The sequence below is a fragment of the Crocodylus porosus genome, unplaced genomic scaffold (genome assembly GCF_001723895.1).
Source record: "Crocodylus porosus isolate Cpor-Errol unplaced genomic scaffold, CroPor_comp1, whole genome shotgun sequence".
NCBI lineage: Eukaryota > Metazoa > Chordata > Crocodylia > Crocodylidae > Crocodylus > Crocodylus porosus.
Window position 1 is genome coordinate 17,359,333 of NW_017728922.1, and position 24,230 is coordinate 17,383,562.

General features: G+C 56.4%; 2 protein-coding genes across 2 annotated transcripts in view; both read left to right on the forward strand.

Annotated features, from left to right (window-relative positions):
- Positions 1-1,925: 1,925 nt before the first annotated feature.
- SLC20A1 (solute carrier family 20 member 1) lies at positions 1,926-17,025 on the forward strand. Its single transcript, XM_019539762.1, has 11 exons — positions 1,926-2,022; positions 5,139-5,749; positions 5,831-5,971; positions 6,068-6,153; positions 10,432-10,528; positions 11,635-11,754; positions 13,031-13,249; positions 13,351-13,900; positions 14,781-14,966; positions 15,344-15,428; positions 16,047-17,025. The coding sequence occupies exons 2-11, from the start codon at positions 5,389-5,391 to the stop codon at positions 16,206-16,208; spliced, it is 2,007 nt and encodes a 668-aa protein (XP_019395307.1). The 5' UTR covers positions 1,926-2,022; positions 5,139-5,388; the 3' UTR covers positions 16,209-17,025.
- A 5,132-nt stretch (positions 17,026-22,157) lies between these two features.
- LOC109313319 (5'-nucleotidase domain-containing protein 4-like) overlaps positions 22,158-24,230 on the forward strand; it is a 3,405-nt gene continuing 1,332 nt past the window's right edge. The window contains 9 exon segments of the mRNA XM_019539813.1: positions 22,158-22,271; positions 22,462-22,561; positions 22,642-22,695; positions 22,944-23,027; positions 23,276-23,395; positions 23,573-23,683; positions 23,766-23,829; positions 23,910-23,985; positions 23,987-24,130. Of these exon segments, the coding sequence (XP_019395358.1) occupies positions 22,213-22,271; positions 22,462-22,561; positions 22,642-22,695; positions 22,944-23,027; positions 23,276-23,395; positions 23,573-23,683; positions 23,766-23,829; positions 23,910-23,985; positions 23,987-24,130 (812 nt within the window). The 5' untranslated portion in view covers positions 22,158-22,212.

The following is a 24,230-nucleotide window of genomic DNA, read 5'->3' on the forward strand; positions in this document are numbered from 1 at the left end:
GCAGAGCCCTGGCGCCTGCGTTCTCTTCCCAGTGGTATGAGAAGGTGGACTTTTGCCTGTGGGTGTTGGCTGGGGGGAAGCTGCACCCAGCCCTTGTGTGATGGGTGAGGCCTGGCACAGTCTACCACAAACAGCTTTATGGCCCCCCGTCTCCACCCACTGGGGCAGCAGTGCCTGGGAAACTGAACCACGGAGGTACTGAGCAAGGGAACGTCTAGGCTCCATTGCTCATGGCAGAGCCCCCCTTCTCAGTGTTGGGGTGGGGGTCTTGGCTGCCCCTGGAGCGCCCCACCTGGTATGATGCTCTGTGTGTGTGGGTGGGTGGGTGCTGGTGCCAGCCAAGTGCTAATGAATAGGCCAGGTATCACAAGTGCTTCCTGCGGCTAGGGTAGATGCATCCTGGGAAGCGGCTGGGGGGGTAGATCAGGTGAGGCCTGCGGGCAGGGGTCTTGTGTAGGCTGGGCCTTGGGGGTGGGTCTGGGGTGATGAATCTACCCTGGGGTGAGTAGGGCCAGCCCCTGGCCCAGGAAATGCCCCCAGGCCTGGCTGACAGGCCAGGGGAGCTGCCGTTGGCACTGAGATGTGACCACTTCTGGGCTGAGGCCTGGCTGGGCATGGTGCCCCTGCTGACCTGCCCCACCCCGTGCTATCTTCCCTCCCCCCCCCTTCACTGGGGTCCAGCTGTGTCAGAGACCCAAGCATCTGGGGCGTGACCCCTTGCTCTGACCACTGAACCGTGCTTCCTGGCAGGTGGTGTTGGCACCGATGCTCCCAGGCCATGGGGGCAGGGAGTACTGTGGGGAGGCACTGGTGGGGATGATGCAGCTGCCACAGGGGCAGACAGGCTTAGCTTTTGGGGCGGGGGAAATGCTGACGTGGGGAGGTGGGGCTGGCTCCCGTGTGGTGGCGCTGGCTGCGTGCTTGGTGTTTGCCTTGCATGCGTGCGTTTGTGTGTCTGTCTGCCCTCCAGCACCCCCGGTCCCTGCAGTGACTTGGTCATAGTTCCTGGCTGGCCCCTGCCAAGGCAGCCACAGGATGTTGCCCCTGCCAGCCCCTGAGAGTGGGCACAGGGGCAACCGCAAGCAGCTCGTAGGCTGTAATTGGCGGTGGCTTCGCTGGATGCCTGAGTTCTATCTTGGTTCTGGCACGGGGGTAGGCTGGGGGCTTAGAGCCCAGGGTCTGGCAGGCAGGCCAGACCCCTGGGTCCTTGCCCCAGTTCTTGCAGGGGGGGAGAGTTTGTGGGGGAGGATTAGATCTCAGAGGTTCCTCCCCGCAGCCATGTTCACCCTGAAACTTAACAATGCCCACGGCTGCAAGTCCTATTGAACTCTAGGTCTGGGGGGTGCTCAGGGAGGCAGAGTGGTCTGGTGGCCAATGTGGGGCAGGGCCTGGGTTTAGCACGACCCCCAAGGCCCTACCTACCTGTGGGCATTAAATCAGTCACAGGATCTGTAAAGACCGGAATAAACCTGTCTGGGGGCCGAGCCCTCTCTGCCCTGCGTCACAAGCTTCCTGCCGGCAGGGACAAGGGTCAAGGAACAGGAAGGGTAGAAAACCCAGTGACCGGGTGGCAGGGTCCAAGGCGCTGGCGCCAGGTAGATCTGGCCTCCAGCCCAGGGCACGGCATGAGCTTGTGGCAATGACCGTTGTTAGGTTCCGGAGTGAACGATGCAGCTCCCAGACGGCGTGCTTGCTGCGGTGGCAGGCCCCTCTTTGGATCCCACGCGCCGAGGCCGTGACGACCCGGCTTCTACGCTGGCCGAGGAATGGGCATCGTTCGGCTCCAGTGTCAACGCATCCGTAGGGAACCCGCTGCGCATGCGCAGCAGTTATTCCGGGGAGGGAAAGGGACGTGCCCTCCCCGCCTGCGTCACGCGCCAGCTGCGTGTGCATCACGTGGTCCGGCGCGGGCATATAAGGCTCCACAAAGCCACCGCGCCGGCACTTGGGGGCGACGGAGTGTTCGGCAGTTGCTTCTTATCTCCATTGTCTCTGTCGCTGCGCGCCGGGACCTCTCGATTGGTGAGCGCCAGTGGTCGTTGGGCACCGTGGTAGCACCCCAGGCCTTACCTTGCCCAGGCAGCTCGAAAGGCTCTGGGACCTTGGGGCTGATCACGTGCGCATGCGCAAGGATGGGAGGAGTGGGGCGGCTTTCCCACGGCGTATGCGTAGTAAGGAGAAGGAAGCTGGTGGCTTCTGCGCATGCTCCCTGCCGCCCTTCTCACCGAAATTGCCGCGCGCGCGACGGCTCGCTATTGGGCAGGGGCTTTACGCCACTCCTCTCATCTCCCCCTTCCTCTTGTTTCTCCGGGGCGTCTGCGCAGTACGAGGTCGGGGCGCACGCGGGACCCACGTGGGCCGGGCGCGCGCGGGAGCCGCCGTTTCCGCTTAGGCGGGAAGGTCACGGTGGGGGACGGGTTTGAATGGGGGCGGCCGTTGGCCGCGCGGGCTGTTGGGCGGGAGGGGAACTGTGTGTGGACAGCTTTGGGGGGAGGGGCAGCCTGAGGTTCCCGGGGGGGGGACGCTGTGTGTGGGGAGTTGTGGGGAAGCTCCCAGCGAGGTGGGGGAGAGGGCTGTGGGGCATCCTGGGGCCCCTGATGGGCTCTGGGTGAGGGCTGGGCAGGCTGTGTGGTGGGAGGGTATTTGGAAAGGACGTAGGGCATTTTGGGCCCCTGGTCTGTGGGGGCTCCCTGCCTTGGGTTTCCTGGGCACGTGTGCTGCAGGGGAAAAGTAGCACTAGCATTTTGGGACTCCTTGAGTGGTTTTGGAGGTCCACTGGGGCACCCTGGGGTCACCACAATGGTGGGGTGAGGTGGTGGGGTTCTCTGGGGCTCTCTTATATCCCATGAGGCTGTGTAAAGAGGATGTGTCCATTCAGTGGTGTAGGGAGGATCTGTGTCCTCTGGGGAGTTGTCTGGGTGTCACTGTGGGGTTGGGTCCCCCGCCTTCCCATGAGGTTGGTTTTTAGGGGTTCCATCCATTTCATAGCTTGAATGGGAGTCTGTGTCCTATGTAGGTCCCCTGGCCTTTTAGGGTACCCCAGGGTGTCATGATGTGCGTCTCTGGGGGTGCCCTGGTATTTTAGTGCCCCCCTCTGCATATCAGCAGAGCATCATCGGGTACTGTGATTTATGGGGCAGCGTTGGCGTTTCAGGGGCACTCCAAGGCTGCCTGGTCATGGGTGCTGGCTGTGTGTCCTCAAGGGATGCAGGGGGGTGTGCCAAGCTGCTGTGCTATCTGCAGGGTGTCCCTGTCACTTGAGCAGTCCTGAGCTCCACTGTTGGGGGGGGGGGGGGGAAGGTGCTTTGTGGGGCAGCTCTGGGACTATGACAGGATATACATGATGTGAAGGCCTTCAAGGTCCCTATGAGGTCTCTGGGCATCAGTGGTGCTTGTGGAAGGGGTGATATAAAGCTTGCCAGTCTCTTGCCTTTACTTACCCAGTGAGCATAATGGTAGTGCTCACAGCTCTGCTTTGGGGCTGGGTTGATTGGCATTTAGGGGGGCTGTGCTGTGCATGTTACTGGGCTGTGCTGGAGTGTAACTGGGTAGTCACAGTCCCCTGGGCCCAGCCCCTTACCCTTTAAGGAGGTCACTGGTTTATGGGGTCTCATTTGCTTCTCATCCTGATGATGGGGGCACTGGGCTTATTTGATTTCCCCAATCCCCATGGCAAAGCCATGCGGCTGTGCCCAACCCCTGCAACAGGGTCTGTGTCCCTTTTGCTTTTCAGGGGACCTTGGGCAACCAGGGGGAAAGCAAGGATTCATCTGAGGGGGGGTGTATGGCTGAGGAGGGGGTGCTGGATGGACTCAGCCTCACCCCACAGAGCACCCCCTGCCCTGGGGGGGGCGGGGATTGTTGGTGCCTTCCTCGCCCTTTATGAGCTGCCAGCTCCCTGCTCCCTCCTCCCTTTCTCCTGCACTAGAGAGATGCTTTTTGGCTGTGTTTGAGGAAGTTTCAGCACTTCTTAAACCGTGTTGCTGAGATCAAAGGTCTCAGCCCTTGTACAGCTGGTAATGGGTGCTTGTGGCAGTAGGGGGTAGGTATAGCCCTGTATTCAGTGCCCTGTGAGAGCAAGGGGTTTGGGGGGAGGTGACTAAGAAACTCTATGATCTATGTCTTTTTATTGCTCTTGGCTCTTATTGCTCACGGCTTTTCTGCTGGGGTGTGTCCATGTTGTTCCATCTGCAGCCCAACCAGAGGGTGGGGGCTGGGGTGGGTAGTGGCCAGGCTAGACACTGCCAGGGCAGTTGCCGGTCAGCCCATGTTGAGCTGAGCTGCTGTGGCTTCCTATTGCCTTTAAGTGAAAATGTCTATTGCATCTCTCCCTTTGGTTAAAAACCTGGCACAGCCTAGGCAAACTCCAGACCCAGCCAGTTGTGTGGCAGTGGAGAGAGCTCTGCACATGATGGGGCTGTGAAAGGCAGCTCCTTGCTTTCCTCTGTAGCAGGTATTGACTTCCCCAGCTCCAAGGATCTTTGCCTAGCAGGCAGACAGAGCTTTCTGCCCAGAGGTTTAAGCTGCTGCTGCCTTCCATAGTATCTGCCACCAGTATGGGAGTGGGAAGAGGTGAAAGGGGATGTCCTCTGCAACCACAGGTCTGCTTTCCTGGCCTCTTCTGGCCAGTTGACAACACAGTGGACTCCAGGGCAGAAAACCAGAGTGGCTGAGCTGGGTCTTAGTTTAATAAATATAGCACTGATGGGTCTTTCCTGGGGCGGTGATCAGAGGGGATCCAGTCTGCTCCTAGTCTGGGTCTGGTTTCTTTCCCTCCAGGAGACCTTTGTCTCAGCTGTGAGGTCTCCCATCCCCTCATCAGAGGTGTGGCAAGTTGCTCTGTTCACGTGGGCTTCTGCAGCCTTGGCCTTGTTGATCCTCTTATCAACCACACCCTGACCAACCAGTGGTTGTATGGACTGGTTCCAAAGCGCTGTCTTCCTCATGATGGCTTCAGATAACAAGGCTGTTACTGGGAGGCAGGGGGAGGGATCTAGTGTCTTCAGCTGCCTCTGGGAATGTAGTCAAGTGGGCTTGAGCCTAATGGAGCTGCTGGTACCCATGAGCTCCCTAGCAAGTGGCCAGCTTGAGCTGCTAAGGATGGAGGAACTCAGTTTAAGTTTCTTCTCTCCTTCCAGGATGAAGAAGCCTTTACCATCTTCTGCACCATGGAATTTCCCTTGGTTGTAACTTGCTGGAGCCAAAGGAACTGTAGAAAACAAATCCCCAGCCCTATTGTATAGCAGTAACTGTCTGGTCCTAGACACCTCTTAGTTTACAGTTTAATTTAATTTTTTAGCATTATTTATTACAGTATTTTTGCATACCTCATATTCTGTTTACGTGTCCGAGTCTCCCATTTAATTGGAAACCACCGGTGTCAGCAGCATGGAGTTCACCACTGAATCGACCACAGCTCTCCTGACATCAGTAATTCATGCAACCAGCACGGAGACCTCTGCCCCCTTGGTAGCCTTCCTCTGGTTGCTGATTCTGGGCTTCATCATTGCCTTTGTCCTGGCCTTCTCAGTGGGCGCCAATGATGTGGCCAACTCCTTCGGCACAGCTGTGGGCTCAGGTGTGGTGACGTTGCGGCAGGCGTGCATCCTGGCTAGCATCTTTGAGACTGTGGGCTCTGTGCTGCTGGGTGCCAAGGTGAGTGAGACTATCCGGAAGGGGCTGATCGATGTGGAGATGTACAACACGACCCAGGAGCTGCTTATGGCCGGTTCCATCAGCGCCATGTTTGGTGAGTTGCTGGGAGGGGAAGTGAGAAAGGGTTGGTGCGGGGATATCTCCTGGTGTGCCTTACCAGGCCTGTTGCCCTTAGGCTCAGCTGTGTGGCAGTTACTGGCTTCGTTCTTGAAGCTTCCCATTTCCGGTACGCATTGCATTGTTGGAGCAACCATCGGCTTTTCCCTAGTGGCCAAAGGGCAGGAAGGTGTCAAGTGGTCCGAGCTACTTAAAATCGGTAAGTTAAAGTGCAGCCAGTCACCTGTCTGAGACAACCCTGAGCCTGCAGCTGTGGCTGTAACACTAGGATGTTTATCCTGCCTTTCTCTCCTAGTGTTATCCTGGTTCATTTCACCCCTCCTGTCTGGAATCATGTCAGCTGCCCTGTTCTTCCTCGTCCGCACATTCATCCTTTGCAAGGTAAGGAGTGCAGTTGCTGCTGTCGCTGCATTGTGATGTGAAGCTGTGAGCACAGATGATGATGGGGGTAACAGTAGCATAAGAGTGATGTTGCAGTCATGGTGTGGTGTGACTGAGCACATGATGGCAGGTGTAATTATGTCAGAAGGGTGACGTAGTTGCCATGACATGATGCTGTCATGAGCGCAGCTGACAGGGTGTAATGGTAGGCTAAGAGCAATGTTGTGATGTGAAGCCATGAGTGCAGTTAATGGCAGATGTAACAGTGATGGTGTAGCCATGTTGTGCTCCTGGCTTCATGTCACAGATAACAGTGGGTGTAATGGTAGTGGAACAGTAATGCTGTAGCCATGATGGTCTAGGTATTAGACAAGAGGGGAGGATATCTTAAAGAAAGGGACAAAGACAAGCTTTGAATGCAGGACATCCTTCCTCAGTGGGTGGATTCTCATCTCTGGGTGATTCTCAGTGGCTGAGAGTGGCCCCTCAAAGCACTAAACAGGCTGAAGACCCTCACAGCCCCCTCTGCAGGCTTGTCCCTGTATCCAAGCACTTGAGTTTCAAGTGTGTTGGTTAACATGCTCTGGAAAGGTTGAAACCATTAAGTGGAGCTGGCTTTATGCTGTGGGGTTGACAGGCAGGGTTAGCCGAGGAAAGTAAATGGACCCTTTCCCTTGCTTCTCTTGCTGGTGAGGGCTGTCAGCGGCTCAGAGCCCTACCTACCATACCCATAGCTCTCCCAGCCTGATCAAGGCAGGAAGCAATCTCTTCCCTTGCTCTTGGCACTCCATGGTGCAGCTTGTTGAGGTGCCAGCAAAAGCGAGTTGCAACTTGAATGACCTGCTGTGGCATCTGAGAATCTGGTGTGGCTGTACCCTGCTGAGCTGGCAGCCTTAAAGTGTGTTGATCCATTCTGCTGTAGGTCTGTTGGCTTGTGTGGCAGCTGGTTCTCTGGAGTAGCTACCTCACAAGAACATACCTGTGATGAAGGGCTTATGCTGCAGTGGAGGCAGTGTTTGCGGTGGCCATCCAGCTGCTGAAGGCAAAGCTGCTGACATTTAAACACAAGCGTAGTGCACAGTGAAGAGTGAATAATAGGACAGAGCAAAGATACTTTTTGAGGCACAAGGGCCTGGCTATTAGGAATGCTAAGGAGTGAGAAGCCAAGTATACAAGGTTACTGACAACTTACTAAGTTATATCAGGCTGCTGGAGGTCAGGGCGGAAGCGTGACGCAACACCTGCATTTCTTTGCGAGAAGAAACTGAGTCAAGTCCAAGATGTGGAACTGAATCTTGAACTATTCAGTAACATTCTCCAAGAAGGCAAAATAAGAAAGCTCATTCCATGATTCCCCAGTTTTTGGATCATAACCACATGAGCTCAGCTGTAAGAACTTCCACTTACTGGGTCAAACCACAGGTCCATCTTTCCCAGTCTCCTGCGTCACAAAGCGGCAAAGAGCAGATGCTGGAAGGGAGAGTGAGTTCCGTCTGAGCAGGGTCTGTCCATCCGGGTGTTGTCTGTTCCCCACCCCAATCCTTGAGGAGACCATCAAAAATAAATCCCTATTGACTTTCTCTTCACCATTTAGTATTTTGGAAACCTCCTTTGTTTCCTTTCAAGCATCTCTCTTCTGAACCGGCCTTGTTAGTCTCTCAGGAATAACACAAGGAGTTGTTTGGGTACAATCAGTAGTATTCTGTTAGTGAACTCAGTGTAGACTAGCACTTGATAGTCTACAGCAGGAGTGTCCAACCTTTTTGAATGTGGGGCCGGATCATGAACTTTTTTTTATCACCCAGTGGGCCAGCGAGCCATATTCAGAAACCCTCTGTCCTGGGCCAGAGAGACCCTGTCTGTTACTGCAAGGTTCATGGTAGCTGCTGGTGGGCAGGGGCAGGAGGGACCCATTCTGCATCCAACCAGCTACTGCCCCAGAGACTGAAGGGGAGAAATAAATAGCTCCACATCTCCATCCCCTGAGCAACGCAGCCCCAAGAGCTGGCACTGCCTGAGGGGAGCTGGAGTGAGGCGGCTGCAGCACTGCAGCCCCTCACCTGCATGGCCCCACTCGCCATGGTGCCTGGCCACCCACGCATGTAGCCCTGGTGGCCTCAGCACTGTGAGCCCAGAGTGCGGGGTCTGGCAGACACCGGCTCCCACTGCCTCGCCCTGCACGGGTCATGCCAGGACCCTGCCTGCCAAAGCCCCCCCATGCTGGCTTTCCATGTCCTGCTGGGGACAGGAGGAGGCTGGGCAGGTCAGCGCTGGGCAGGAGAAACGGTGGTGGAGCTCTGCTGCCGCTTCTGCTGGCTGGTGCAGACCTGGCCAGGCTCCTCCTGTCCCCAGCAGCCTGTGGGAAGCCAGCTTCAGCTGCATGCCACTTTTTCCTGGCTGGTGCTGACCTGGCTGGGTCCGTCCCATCTGTTGGGCCGTACGTTGGACAAGCCTGGTCTACAGGGCTTGTGTCTTAGAAATGTGGAAGTGTTCTGTACATCCCCTCTCATTTCCCCCATTGATTCCCTGATCTCCTGATACTCAACCTTTGCTGAGATTGCTGCTTTTGGCCATATGGGGCCAAACACCTGTAGCTAACACGCACCTTGGCTTAACAGGTTCTTGGCTGTAGCACTTCCATGCTGGGGAACCTGCTAAAATCACTGTTCTGGAATACATGCGAAGAGGGGAGCGTAGGTCTAATCTGGTTGGACTGAACAACAACGACTCAGTCCTCTGTTGTGGTGTGGTCACCAGCCTTGGTTCATCTTCGCCAGTGTGCTCTGGGTTCGATGGCTGCCCAGACTGTCTAACTGCCCAGGGCAGGACAGATCAGGCGGAGATGTATAGCTCAGTATCTAAGGGACTGCCATTAAAAAGAAAGACAATGCTAGGGATTATTAAGAAAAGAATTGTAAACACAGTGAGACTTATTGTGAATCCTCTTGATAAATCCATGGTGCCTCCACACCTTGAATCCTGTTTAGTTTAGAAGAGAGATGTTTGGGGCAGGGATGGGACAGGATCAGGGTTTCCAAAACATTGAATAGGCTGAGATTCGGCTCCAGATCTTGGATCTGGGTTGCTTTCTTCTTTCAAAGAACAGCAGGCATGTTGTCATGTGTCCTTTTAACACCTTTAGTCACCTGATAGAACTTGGAGAGCTGTTGGTAATCCTGTGTACCTGGCCTCTCGTTTCGTAGCGTTTACCGTTAGTCAGGCCTTTGTGCCTCAGAAAACATGTTTGCTCTGTCTTATTATTCAGTCTTCACAGAGCACTAAACATGTGTTTAAATGTCACTGCCTTTTCCAGCTTGATGGTCACTTAAAACAGTGTTGCAATTTTGGATGTGATATGTCCTTCGTCCCCAGATAAATGGCAAACAGTCCATCTGTGCAGGTAACCGGGCTGCCTTAGTTGCCTGGGCTTGGCTGAGAAGGGAGGCAGAGGCTTCCCAAAGGAGCCGAACACCCATTCAGCATGGCTTAAATTAAACGGTTGGCAACAAGATGGGTTTCAAAGTAGGTCCTTTGTGCTAGGCCAGCTGTTGCATGCCCATAAAACAAATTCCAGCCTTGGGAGCCAATTGAAGCATCCATTTGGTGATCTTAGTGTATAGATCCCTGAGCTGGGAGCACAGAGCTCTGTGCTGGCTAGACAGCTTTCCGGGTACCTAAGGCAGTTTGTGGAAGCCACCTTGGACATGACACAGTATAGGCATCTTTGGGATGAGCCATTATCTTGCAGTTGTTTAAGGAAACTTGTTGAAAGATGCAAAGCAACCCAACAAGGAGAGGAGCTCTGTAATGCTGTCTTTGGCATCAGGTGAGGTTGAGATGCAAAGGAAAAAGATGTGTCCAGTGACGCTGCCTAGAAGCCCAGCACAGCTCTAAGTTGATGCTGGCTCTTAGTGAAGGTGGTAGCTAAGGAATGATGCTTGTTACAGCTAATAAACTGCCCTCAGAGCTGGGCTGGGTTCAGCTGTCACAGTGGGGGGCCATCAGACAACTGGCTGCAACATCCCAGATGCTCATCTCCGTCTCTGCAGGGAGTGAAATCACGCCCTTTATTTCTGGCCTGGCAAGTCAGCCAGTGTGACTCGCCTCACACAAACCGCAGCAAGCTGTCACTTAGTCACTCCAAGCATCTGGCTGGTTCCACAGCAGCCAGCCTGTTTTTTTTTTTTTTTTTTTTTTGGGGGTGTTTTTTGTAGAGCTCAGCAAGGGGGGGAGGGAAGTCTGGGTATACCAGTAACAACACTGTCACTTCTTTTGCAGACAGATCCAGTTCCCAATGGCTTACGTGCTCTTCCTGTCTTCTACGCCTGCACTATTGGCATCAATCTCTTCTCCATCATGTACACAGGGGCACCTTGTAAGTCAATCATGTTTTCCCCTTGAGCGTGATTTTTATTTCCCTTGTTTTTGCAAAATCACCATTAAACGCACGATTTACCCCTCTTTTGCTTTACAGGGCCGAAGTCCTAGAAGGCGGCTGGCCTCGGCCAGTTACAGAAGGCTGCAGGCTAGCGGGGGCTGAGTTGTAACCTAGCTAGTTGCCCCACCAAAGAGGCCTGTCCTTACTCTAAATCCCTCCAGACCTTTCTCCTTAGTCTTCACAGGATAACACGAGTTCCCCCTCCCCTCTCTCCTCCACTCTGCTGAAACTCAGGATGCTGGCTGTCTAGAAGACCTCCCCTGACTGTTTCCCGTTCTCCTGTGAATCAGGCTTGGCATAGTAGGGCCGGAGTCTGGTAGCATGGAAGGGCTCAGCTGTGGCCTGTTTCTAAGACTAGATTCATTACCCCAGAGCCTTCCTGAGCACGAAGAGCTAGCATGTCCCTGCTGGTACTGCGAAGAGGAACTCCAGGCTTCGGGGTTGGAAACCTCTGGGGAGCTCCCAGTTGACGTGTGCACATTAATTTGTGTATGAAGCAGGCGGGAAGGAGGGGATAGATGTGGCCCTTTGTAGTTGGCATTGGAGAGAAGTCCTGCGGATGGCAGCAGGAGCCTGCAGGAACAGCACTGTCTACTGCAGCACGGTTGCTCTCTTTGACATTGCAGCAAGCTCAGGACATCAGCCAGCGCATAAGCTATGTCAACGCGGAGGAGAGAAGCTAGCATTCATACGATTCCTAGCTTCTGGGTCAGAGGGTCCGAATCCTTGCAATAGTCTGTCTCCTAGCACATGGGAAGAATTAGCCTGTAACGGGCAGTGATTTATAATCTAGCACAGCTTCTATGCGGGTCATCCAGTGGTGCTGGACTCTCACTGCAGGAGAGTCACCACTGGATACTGCCCCCACTTCACCCTCTGCCATTTCCCTCTTCAATATTAGCACCTGATTTCTCCTATCTGCCAGTAATGTAGCTGCACTGGTGCCACAGGCACCCAGAAAGGCAGCTGCCAAGCCATTGGCGATGTGGAATGACGGGGCCTGTCGCCCTGGGGTTTTCAAGATCCCTTGTTTTATTTCCTAGTGCTGGGCTTTGACAAACTTCCTCTCTGGGGTATCCTCCTAATTTCGGCGGGGAGTGCTGTTGTCTGTGCTCTCGTCGTCTGGTTCTTTGTATGTCCGCGAATGAAGAAGAAAATTGACCGTAAGTAACGCCTGGTTTCAGCAGTCCGCATCATAGCTAATGAGTGATGCCTTGTTCTTGACTAATCTTTTCCCCCTTGCCAGCACAGGGGTTTGGTCTGTCAATCCCAGCATCCTAGTGCTCAAATAGCCCTTAGCTTCTCTGCCAAGGCAGTATGAATCACTGGGGTATAATCCAGCTCTTGAATGATGCTGTTAACCCTCTGGCTTGTAACAAGAGCACTGTTCTGAAACAGTGGGCCTCGCACCTGCTCTGTAGCATTTTTCCCCTGTCTAAATGGCCCTTGCACTAGTAAGCGGAGATTTTTCTCTGCTCCGCATCGCGGTCAGATCCAGCCGCGGGATGTCTCTGTGCCTGAATGGGCTGCAGCTGCTCAGCAAAAAGCTGATGCCTGGACAAGACAGTGTTTCCCACGGGGGGGGGGGTGGTAAATCACCTGTTAACTGATGTAACCTTTTAATGACAAATGTACCTGAGCATGCCTTTAAACCCTGCTGTGGGAGGCTTAACAACTTTAAGCAGGCCATCCCATTCAATCCCTTAGCTGGAAGGGAGCCTTTGAAACACCTCAGCCTCCCTGTTTTAAGAGGTTATCTCATACACAAATGATGTGCAAAAACCCAGAGACCAGATAATGGCTTTCATGTGATGAATAGCTAGGTGCTTCCCACTTGTCCTGAGACCGTTCCTCGCTTGGGAACTGGCTCTTGTCCCTCCCCACTTAACCTGGAGTCAGGCTCTGTCCTGCAGCTGTTGAGTATCCACCTGGTTTGCTATTGTTACCCCCTTTGGAAAAAGGAGGCAGAAGCCATCAAGCTGGTTCTCCTTGAACCCCACTGGCCAGGCAGATACCAGGCTTGAGTAGCAGAGATCTCCACCCCCTTCCTCCATCCATCCTTTATGGGAGTGAGCAGATTAGGCTTCTCCAGACATCTTCCCTTTGCAGTGCCACCCGTCAGTGGCTAAGGGGTATGTTCGTTTAAGTGGGCAGTGGTAGTTTGTCATTGCCTGTGGGTTCCCTGTGACTGCTAGCAAAGCCCTTAAGGAGGCTCGAGTCGCACCCCAGGGTACAGTCCTGCCTGTGGTGGGTGTCAGTAAAGAAATGTTTGGAGCTGGCTAGTGCCAGTGCTGGAAGCCCCACTGAAGTGCAAGTGACTTGGTGACCATGCTGGCACCAGGTTGGCAGGAACCTGCCTCTGGGTATCCTGTGGCTCTGGGACTGGTGGTTGCTGTTGGCATGGGGGGAGGCAATAGCACAGCTGCTGTCTCTTCATAGGTGAGATCAAATCGAGCCCCTCGGAGAGCCCACTGATGGAGAAGAAGGACAGCTTAAAGGAAGACCCTGGGGAAGCCAAGGTGACCCTGGGTGACGCAAAGAGGCCCCTGGACTTTGCCTCAGTTGTGGAGGAGAGGACAGTCTCTTTCAACCTCGGTGACGCAGATGAAGTGCCAGAGCGCGAGAGGCCAGACCTGAAGGAAACCAATGTCGATAGTGGTGAGTTGTGGCCCACCAGGGTGAGGGGAAGGAGCCCTGTTGCTCCCTTGGGTGCCAGGGGCCAGTTGCCTTGGGTCCAACCAGTCTTGTTTCTCTTGCAGGTGCTGTGCAGCTACCCAGCGGTAACATGGTCCAGTTCAACCCAGTGGTGAGCAACCAAGTGAGCTGGAGTGGGCACTACCAGTACCACACGGTGCACAAGGACTCGGGGCTTTACAAGGAGCTGCTCCACAAGCTGCACTTGGCCAAGGTGGGCGACTGCATGGGCGACTCTGGGGACAAGCCGCTGCGACGCAACAATAGCTACACGTCCTACACCATGGCCATCTGTGGTATGCCTCTGGATGCCTTCCGTCCCAAGGAGGCCGAGCCTAGGGGTGAGGAGCTGGATAAGCTGACGTGGCCAGGTGGTGAGGCCAAGAAGCGGGCACGCATGGACAGCTACACCAGCTACTGCAATGCTGTGGCTGACACCCACCCAGCTGCTGATGTGGAGGCTGCTGCAGAGCTGGGCCTTGGTGACCACCAGGGCAGCCATGGCTCCTTGGAGTGGCAAGACCAGGACAAGCCTGAGGTCTCCCTGCTCTTCCAGTTCCTGCAGATCCTTACTGCCTGCTTCGGCTCCTTTGCGCATGGGGGCAATGATGTCAGGTCTGTTACCTGGCTGGGTATTGGGCTGCGGCGGAACGTGCAAGGGCTCTTGCTTTTGATCAGATCCTATCTTCAGCTTGAATTGGAGCTTAGGAGAAACCTTTGCTGGTAGAGTAGGGAGGCAGTGGAAGAGATGCCTAGGAGAATTGAACACCTCCAGCGATGGAGAGTGCACAAAGAAGGTGGACAGCCACTGGATAGGGATGATCTAGGCTTAGTGATGTCTGTGCTCTGCTCTTGGGATTTCCCAGGCTTTGGTTGCCACATGAGGCTAGGAGAGAACCATTCTGGCTTGCTGCTACATGTGTTGGGTTTTTAAGCCTCCCTCAGAGGCAGTGGGTGTTGGCTGCAGCCCAGGCAGGGGATGGTAATGGCTGTGCCAATGCTCTTGGGACCAAACCTGCAGGGTCCTAGCTAGAGGGTGGTCTTGTCCCTCCATTCAGGTTTATATCTATGTTGCGTTGAGATCTGGAAGGAATCCCCTCCCCCTGCCCCCACAATGTCAGATTAGTATTGAGGGGGTTTGCTTTCTTGTGTAGCAGGGACATGGCCTCTGTGTAGGATCTCTCAAGATCTGAGGGAACCTTTTATCAGACTTTACAGCAGCAGGATGCTGGCTGTTTTGGCCCCCTACTTTCCCTGTGGCAGGGTCTGGTGTTGCTGGGGCTGGCTGTCATTTTTATTAAGAGTTTAGACTGTGGGCTTGTCTGGGTCGGTTTGAACAGGGCTGATCCTGCCTTGGGCAAGGGACTGGACTCAGTGTGACCTCTGGAGGTACCTTCCAGCCCCATGTCTCTAGGATTTCAGTCTGTTTTAGCTCAAAAGGACCAGTGACTGCTCCTAGTCAAGCTGTATTTTCTCTCTGTTCCCTACCTTGCAGCAATGCAATTGGTCCCCTGGTAGCCCTGTACCTCGTCTACCAAACAGGTGATGTGGCCTCCAAAGTGGCCACCCCCATCTGGCTGCTGCTTTATGGAGGCGCTGGCATATGCATCGGCCTCTGGGTCTGGGGCAGGAGGGTCATCCAGACCATGGGCAAGGACCTGACGCCCATCACGCCCTCAAGGTAAGGCCCGGGGGGGAACATGTTGGGGTCTTCTGCTGCCCCTTGGCTGGCATCAGGGTCTCTGCTTACTCTGACCCCTTCCCAGAGCAAATCATTACTGAGGCTGGGGCACAAAGCCTGCCCAGCCCCCATGGCAGACAGGAGGCTGATGTGCAGTTGTTACTTCATTCATCTGAAGCAGGAGACAGGAAGGGCTAATTACAGATCTCAGTAGCTTTGATCTGGCTTCCAGCTGGGCCTCAAAGAGGTGCCTTCTTCATGGGTTGTCGGAGTCTTGGAGGGAGATTTCAGACCCATGTGGAGCTCCCAGCATTGGGTGTGTGGGTTGCACATTGTTTCCAGGAAGTTCTGACCGGCTCTGTTTTTCAATCCTGCAGTGGCTTCAGCATCGAGCTGGCTTCTGCCCTGACAGTGGTGATTGCTTCCAACGTTGGCCTCCCCATCAGTACCACACACTGCAAAGTAAGTGCTGTGCTCCCAGCTCCCCCGACCTTGGTCCTGTGCTGCTAGCTTCCCTCTGGGAGCAAAGCTGGGTGCCGACTTCCAGCTTGGCAAGCCTGAAAGCTGCTTTGAATGGCCCCTCTAGTGTGGGGGAAGAGAGAAGGAAGTAGAGGCTACAGAAACAGCCTGGAAGCAGGGCATCAGGATCCAAACAAACCAGCTTCTTTGACAGCTCCTTTTATGGAGCTGCCAAACTGGAGGCTCGGGCCATGGGAACCTTCAACCCTCCATGAGCTGAGCCCTTGCCAGGGCCTGGGGGAGAACAAACAGAGCTTGTTGACCATGGTGGAGCTGGAAACACTGAGCCCAGTGCGGGTGTTTCCACACCTGGGGGAGGAGCTATAAATGACAGTGGTAAGGCTAGACGCAGCCTGTTTTTTCCAGTGTGGGCTGGCCGTGTCAAGTCGGGGGGGCTGTTTCTGGCAGCTAAAAGGGTCTTGAAGGATTTAGCAGGGTAGCCATGGACACAGCTTGGGCAACAGCTGACTGTTTAGCCGGGGCAAAGGGGGATTTGGTATCACTGCAGTTTGGCTGCCCAGCCAGGTGCAAGGGTCCCTCACAGCTGTCTCTGCCCCCCAGGTGGGCTCCGTGGTGTCGGTGGGCTGGCTGCGCTCCCGTAAGGCGGTGGACTGGCGTCTCTTCCGCAATATCTTCATGGCCTGGTTTGTCACCGTGCCCATCTCAGGCCTCATTAGTGCAGCTATCATGGCCCTCTTCAAGTACCCCATCCTGGGAGTCTGAGACGCATCAGGCATGAGCCGCTTCACCACCTGTACTTTGTTGGGGTGATGCTGGGCTGGGGGGCCCCTATCCATGTTGTAACCCCTTTATGCTAATGTGCCCCCCCCCTTAGCTGTAACATAGGCAGGGCCTGACTTTCCCCTCCGTACTGCGTGTTCCCGTCTGTGTTATGCTTCCCTGCCTTAGTCCCTGATGTCATCCTTGCTTGTTAATTTTTAATTGCGTCCCGCTCACTGCCCCCCCTGGGGGGAGGGGGCTATCTCAGTGCCATCTGTAGCTCTAGCCAAGCCACAACAAGGGGTCTGTAGATCCCAGGGGCCACTTTTTTTTTTTCCCTTTCAATAAATCTTTTTTAACCTTTACCTGTTGGAGCAGGTGTCAGTCCTAGCCTCCATCCCTTCCTCTTCACATGTACCTCCAAGCCAGCTTCTCCCTGCAACCCCCCTTTCCAGCTCTGCAGAGGCCAGGCTCATGCCCAGGTTCTGAGAGATTATTTCTGGCTTCTACAGGTTCTGGTGCCCCCCCGATTTAGGCTTGGGGGTCTGGAGAGCATGTGGCACCTCCCCCAATTTTGGCTGCGGGTCGGGGGGCAGTGTTTATCAGGCACCAGGTGCCCCCCCAATCTCAGCCTGGGGGGTCTGGCCCCAGTGTCACCATGGGTGTGTCCCATTGCTGCTGCCCATGTTGGAAGCCATGTGACTGTCCCTGTTCCACCACACGTGTGCCAAGACCCCGGCCTGTGCCCACACACTACAGCTGCCCTCTCCTCACCATTGCTACCTCTAACTCAATAAAGATGGCATCATTTTATATAAGACTCATTTGCTTTTGGGCTGTTCCCTATATGTGGGGGGGGTGGAGGGTGGGGGTCGGTGTGCTGTTGCTTGAAAGAAGGAAGCTGAGGGGTGCAGGGAAAGGGGGTAGAAGCCCCATAAGAAAGTGTGTGTGTGTGTGTTTTCTCCCCAGGGGAAAGCAACTGCCCTTCTCTTGGCCCTACAAGCTGGGCAGGGGGTGCAAGGCCCCTGGGCACCCATATTACAGCCCTGTTAGGGAAGGAGACTGGTGCAGCAGACACCTTTTTTGTACCTTCCAGGGGGTATGGGGGTTCCATCTGGCATCCCCTCCCCCCAGCTGGAGGTGCCTGGGGCTGACAGGAACAGGCTGGTTCCTGGCTCCTGGTGCCCCCCCCCCCAGATAGCACAAGCGCTCTTGCTGCTTCCCACCTTGCTGGCAGCTGCTATAATTAGAGCATAGCACTAATTGCGCTGGCTGCTGCTGGGAGTTGTCCTCACTTGCCTGCGGAGGGGGGAGAGAGAGCGGGGGTTAGGACACCAGGTTCTCAGCCTGGGTGGTCTATGCTGTGCCTGGTGTCCCCCAATCTTGGCCTGGGGAGCCTGTGCAGTGCCCCCCCCCAGTTGCAACCTGGTGAGTCTGAGCTGGTGCCAGGGGCTGAATGAGTTCCCACTGCACTGCTCTGGGCCTGGCAGGGCATGGGCAATGTGTGGTGCCTCCCCCCGCCTCCACGTTCCCCAGCCCCCTCAATCATCCAGGGTCCCCCAAATCCAGCTGCCCTATATTCATCTACCTCCCAATTTACCCAGGGATCCCTCCAGATCCAGCCCCCTCAAATGCAGCTGCAGGCCCTGGCCCCGTGCCCACCTCCATGCCTGGGGCTGACATAGCAGGGGGCCTTGCCCTGCTCAGAGGGCACAGCTGGGTCTGGGCCTGCTACCAGGTGTTCAGAGGTGGTGGGGGCTGTGCCCTCCTGGCTTGGCAGGTGGGGTGTGCTATGGATAGAGACAGAACAGCCATCCCTCTGTGTATCTCTGCATCTATCTGTCTGGCTGTTTACTTGTGGCTGCCATCTGTACTGAACCTGCCTCCATGGGTCTTTCCCTCCATCCCTCCCCTCTGTCTCCATGCATTCATATTGATCTCCGTCTGTCTTTTCATCCATCCATCTGCCTACGTGGCTTGTCCTCCCTCTGAACGATTCTTCCATCTGTTGGTCTTGCTCTTATTTCTCCAGCTCTGTTGATCTGTCTGTCCATCCAGCTATTCTGTCTGTTGTTGCCATCCATTCATCCCTCGGTCTGTCTTTATCTGTCCATCCATCCTTTGTCTGCCTATTGCTCTGTCCCTCTTGTGTCTGTGTGTCTGCCTATGGCTCACTCCATTTCCCTCCACCCACCTATATGGATCTATCCATCCATTTCCCTGTGTTTCTGTCCATCTATATTGATCCATACTGAGGCCCTAGGAAGACTGAGGCATAGCACTGGTGCTCAGGCCCAGGCACAGGAACAACTGAGGCATGCCTCTGCCTCACACAAACCCAGTCTACAGGGAAACTGAGGCACAGCTCCCCACCTCGGTGCTGAGTCCTAGGCACTGGGGAAACATCCCTCCTCCCCCCCCCACACACACACTGAAGCCTAGTCTTGGGGGAAACTGAGGCACAGGAATGTGTGGTCTCTCTGACACTGGCATTGCAGCCTGCTCAAGCAGAGCAGAGGCTGGGAGCCTGGATGCCTGGGTTTTTCATTTGGGGGTGGGGGTGGGGGGAAGGGGTCAGTGTCCTGGGTGCCTAAATCTGTGGGGCGGGGATGACGCAGGCTGGATGGACAGATGTTAGGGATTGGGGGTGAGTCTGTTGCAAGAGGGGCTGGGGATTGCGTGGGAGGTGGGGCTGGACTCTGGAAGGGCAGTGGGGCGGGGTGGTTAAAGCAGGAGGTGTGACAAGGAGGTCATGAGGCCAGGACACCTGGGTCCCTGGTGGAGGCAGGCGGTGGTCTGGCTGGGGCATCCCCTGACCCCTCCCTTGGGCCATCCTGGCCTTGACCTTGGTTTAATAATTTGCCACCAGGGGTCAATGAGCTGCTCCACTGGCCCCTCACTCCTGACCCACAGCACCTGCCCCCTGGAGGGGGGTGGTTTGGGCCTAGCAATAGCCCTGTGCCTGGTGCTGTGCCCCTAGGCTGGGGCTCAGACAGGGAGAGACCGGGCAAGCTGGTGGGCCCTGTCTGACAACCCAGCTGTCATGGGAGGCAGCGGGACCTGGAATGGGGGAGGCTGGGCCTGGACCCCTGGGGTCTCCCTGTGCCTCTGAGGGGGGTGTCTCCACGGTAAGAGCCTGGGGGCTGGCACCAGGACACCTGGGTTGTTTTTGGGAGGGGAGGTGGTCTAGTGGTTAGAGCTCTCAGATGCTGGGTACGGGAGGGGTGGGGCTGGCCAGAGCTCAGTTGGCGATGATGGGCCCCAGAGCCCCTGGGGCCAAGCCCTGGCACTAGTGAGTGCAGCCCCCACCCCGTCCCTGCTGGTGCCCCTTAATCCTGACCCACAGCCCACCCATGCGGAAACGGGCATGATCCAGGTGTGAGGTGTCCCACATGTTTGGGGGGGGCGGGGGAGCAGCCCTAGCCCTAGCCCTAGCCCTGAGACTGCCCTGGACACCCACCCTTCCCCCTCCCTCCATAGGGCCTGAGGAAACAGGCAGGGAGTGGAGCAGAAAAGTTTAAATCCGGGAGCGTGCTCCTCCTTCCCCCCCTTGGCTGGGGAGGGGCATTTCCATCTCAAAAGCCCCTTTGCTTTAATTATTTCTGCTCTAATTAACTCCCCTCTTTCCCCCCCCGCCCCTTAAAGAGCCAACAGTTGGTCTCTCACTCCCAGCCCCCCCAAGGCAACTCTTGCGGCATCTCCTGGCTGGGCTCTTGGCACCCGGCCACAGCTGCGGGCATCTCCTTGGACTCTGACCCAGTGACTGTGCCTTGGCGGCCTTCCTAGCCAGGGACCACCCCTCCCCCCTCTTGCCAGCACCACCTCTGGGCTGCGGATCTGTGGAGACTCCCCATGGGGTGATGCAGGGCCTGGGATACATGGATCACCTGCTGGTAGGAGAAGGGGGGTTGGCAAAGCTTGTAGCTTCTTCAGACAGAGCCTTTTCCCTGTGGAGAATCCCCCTGGGGCAGTACAGGGCTCATGGCACATGTTTGGCCTGCAGGAGGCAGCTATTAAGAGTGGTGGTGGGGCGCTGTATGTCTCTCAGTCAATCATAGCTTAGAGATGCACTTTTTTTTCTCTGAGAAGCCCCCTACTGCTGCCAGGGCATTCTTAGGACATGTGGCTGAACAGCCAGCTTGAGTGAGCAAACTTGGGGGCATGCTGGGGGCAATGGTATTCATATAATGCAGTGTCATGTAATATAATATAAATTTGGGCATGGTAAACTCCCTCTGCCTCCTGCACTCACCCTGGGCCTCTCAGCTTGGAGGCCTGTGGAGGTGCAGGGAGTGCCCTGCTGGCACTGCTGATAAGAGCTGAGCTGTCTCTGCCGGGCTCTGATACGCCACCCTCGCCCTTAGACTTTTTGCCCAACTTTTGGAGCCAGGTGGGCCTTGGGCTCTGATAAAAGGGGCCTCTTGGGAGATGGGGAAACTGAGGCATAGCCTCCTTTGTTCACCTTGCAACTGGCAGCTGAGAGTGGTGGGGCTGAGACCCACCATGTGCCTGCAGCACCTGGGTGCTGCCAGGGAAGGTGGATGGTCGAGGTCTGGGGGGCAGGGGTAATATTGCCCTGGGGGTGCCTGCCCTAGCCCCTCCCCTGCAGTTATCCCCACCCATGGGAGAGGAGCAGGGGATGAGGGGCTGGAGCCGGAAGTGAGGCCAACAGCATCATCCATATCTTTAGCTTCCCTTATCAGCGTGCTACTGAGGCTCATCCAGCCACCAGGGTTGTTCCTGCCCACACAGTGGCAGGGGGGAAGTGGGGGCTGGGGCAGGGGCACCAGGTGGTTGAGGGTCTGGACCCCCCCTGCCTCTGGCTTTACCCCTCCCACCCCCGCTTGTTCCAGGATCTTTGTGAACTGAATTTCATCTTGTCCAGCCTGGTGCTGGACAAGATCAAATGCTTTGGCTTCAACAAGGACTACACACTGGCCAGTAAACATGGTACCAAAGCAGGCACAGGTGTGGTGCCACTGGCAGGCCCAGAGCCCCCCTGGGGGGTATTTGGTGTGGGGCTGGCACTGTGCCACCCCCACCCCAGGGCTGCCAGCATCTCCCTTCGCCTTTAGCTTCCCTTAGTACCATGCTACCTCAGCTAATCCTGTGCACCCTGGCAGGAGAGGGAGGGCTGGGCAACTCTGGGGGCAGCCCACGGAGGAAGAGATGAGTCTCTAACCCACATATTAGGCCTTTGGCCACTGGCTGCTGGGCAGGGAGGGCAGGTAACCTGCTCCCACTGCCTGCAGTGTACAAATCCCCAGCCTAGGAGCTGGCCTTTGGGCTGCTGCTGGACAACTGGTGGCCATTGGCTACCCTGCTGCCATCCAGGGTTGCGCCTATGACCCCTCCTTCCCCAACAGGTGAGCAGGCCTTGGGGGGGTGGGGGGAATGAAGCAGGGCAGCCTCAGGGTGGGTGGGCCTGGCGTCTAGAGGCTGGGGTGGGGCTAATGTGGGCATGGTCAGGGACAGGAGTAGAGCTGGGGAAGGGGCAGATAGCAGAAAACCAGACTGTCTTCTGCAATGGCTACCCTAGTTCCATGCCAGCCTGGGGTCTTGTGGGGAAGGCCAGGCCCTGAGGCCTCCAGCCCTGGGTGGGGTGGATCTGCCCCTGCTCATGCCCCTCCCACTCCCATGCAGGGCCGAGGTGCGGGGGTTTTACCCCAACAAGTTTATCCAGTGAGACGACACCAAGCGCCTCCATGTGCTCAGAACCCTCCTGTCTCAGTGGTCAGCACAGGCCTCCCCCCGCCTCCACGTTCCCCAGCCCCCTCAATCATCCAGGGTCCCCCAAATCCAGCTGCCCTATATTCATCCACCTCCCAATTTACCCAGGGATCCCTCCAGATCCAGCCCCCTCAAATGCAGCCTCCCTACTTATCCAGGATCCTCCCTGATCCAGCCCTAGTGCCCCCATATTCCTCATGGCCTCCCCCATTTATCCAAGGCTGCCCCTCAGCCTCCTCTATATGCAGGGTCCTCACCCCAAATTCATGCCCCCCTGATGACTCGTGTCCGTGGAGAAACCTATCTCTACACCTACCTGGTTGATTTCTTCAACAACCCTGAATGCATCAAGACCCAAGCTGGGGGTATCAGGTTTGGGCAGGTGGTTGGGGTCTCACATACAGCTCTGGGCAGGGGGTAGTGGTGAGGGTTAGGGGTACTGGGGTCTGACATACAACACAAGGCAGCAGAGGGCTTGGGGGGAGGGGGATCCAGCTGACCGACCCCCTCACCAGCTCCCTGCCCCCTGCAGCCGTGATATGGGCCACGAACATGGGAACCTCTTCATGTCGTACCAGAGCTTGTTCCAGGATGTGTGCAAGGCCGTGGACTACGTCTACCTCTCCGTGAGTCTGGGAGAGTCTGGGGGGGTATCTGCCATGTCTGCGGGGGGGTGGTAACACTGTGCCCCCCTCCTCCCCCACAGGGCTGCTTGAAGGAGAAGACCTTGGAGAACCTGGAGATGTACGTGGAGAAAGATGTAAGTAGCCCTCTGCCACACCCCTTTGGGGGTGCAAATCAAGGTTGGGGAAAAAGAACCCCCCTACCCCTCCAACCTTCATTGCTCCCCCCCTGCTGCACTCCCCCAGCTCCAGTGGCCTGGCCAGAGCCCTGGCACTGGTCCCCTAGATGCCCACCCTGGGCCCTCACCTGCCCCCAAGCACTGGGTGCTCCCTGCTGGACACTGATGAGCAGCACTGATGCCCCACGCCCTACTCTGCCCCACAGCCCCAAGTACCCCTGCTCCTGGCTCACATGAAGGAGGCAGGGCAGGTTTTCTTGGCTACCAGCAGCAACTACTGTTGCACCAACGTGAGTCACTGGCCCTGCATTCCCCCCCACCCCATTTGGGGCAGGGGGTGGGCAGCCTTGGTTTGGGAGGGGTGTGACTCAGTTTCCCCAGTGCCTGGGCCTTAGCACCAACACTGTGCCTCAGTTTCCCCAGGAACTAGGTCTCAGGGTATGTGTGTGAGGTAGGGTAGCATGCCTGTTTCTGCAGTGGCGGGGTCTCATCATGGATCAGTACAGATGGTGACCCCCCTCCCTCCCATCTTGGGCGGGCCATTGTGACCTACTTATTTGACTGCCAAGAGAGACAAGCTGAGTCAGAGCCATGGGGAGGCCTGGGGGTGGGGGGTAGATGCTGGGGTGGGGAGGCCTTCTTGACCCCCATCCACCCAGTGCCCTGAAGCATGTGGATGGATGGTGTGGGGAAGCCGATCCTGGCTTCTTGTTGGGGGGGGTCTTAGGGAAATTGATGGGGGAGGGGTCCCTGGGATGGTTGAGGGGGGATTGGGTGCCTGGAGGGTCCCAGTTGGGCTTGTCCCCCCAGACGGCCCCCCTGTGACAGCCCCTAGCGCTCCTACTGTGACCTCATCATGGTGGATGCCTGCAAGCCACGCTTCTTTGCCAAGGGCATGGTGTTGCACCAGGTTGACACCCCCCACTTCCTGACTCCTGCCCAGCTGGTGCCCTGAAGTATGTGGGTGGGGGGCAAGGGGGAGCAGATCTCAGCTGCCCCCCTGGCTCAGTGTGACCCCCTTCCCCCAGGACAGTGGGAAGCTGCGGATTGGGACCTACATGGGGCCCCTGCAGCACTGCGCCGTCTACTCAGGTGAGGCCCCCCCCAGACCCCTGCTGTTCTCCCCAGCTTGAGGGGAAGGGGCGATACCCTGCTGACCCCCATACCCCCAGGCTCGGCAGTGGCAATGTGTGGACTGCTGAGGGTTCATGGCTGTGACATCCTGTACATAGGGGCCCACAGCCTGCCCCTCAAGGGCCCCCAAGTGCCAGGGCTGGCAAACGTTCCTGGTGCTGCCTGAGCTGGAGCATGAGCTGCACATTCCAGCCCAGCATCGTGGTGCGTGCAGGTCCATGGGGGGCTGGGGGAGCTGGGGGGCAGGAGCAATATGGAGGTTCTTGGGGGTGGGGGGCTGTCAGGGATCTGTGTGGCTGCAGAGATCTTGGGGACAGGAGGGGTCGGGGGACTGGGTAGCAGGAGGAATATGGGAGGTT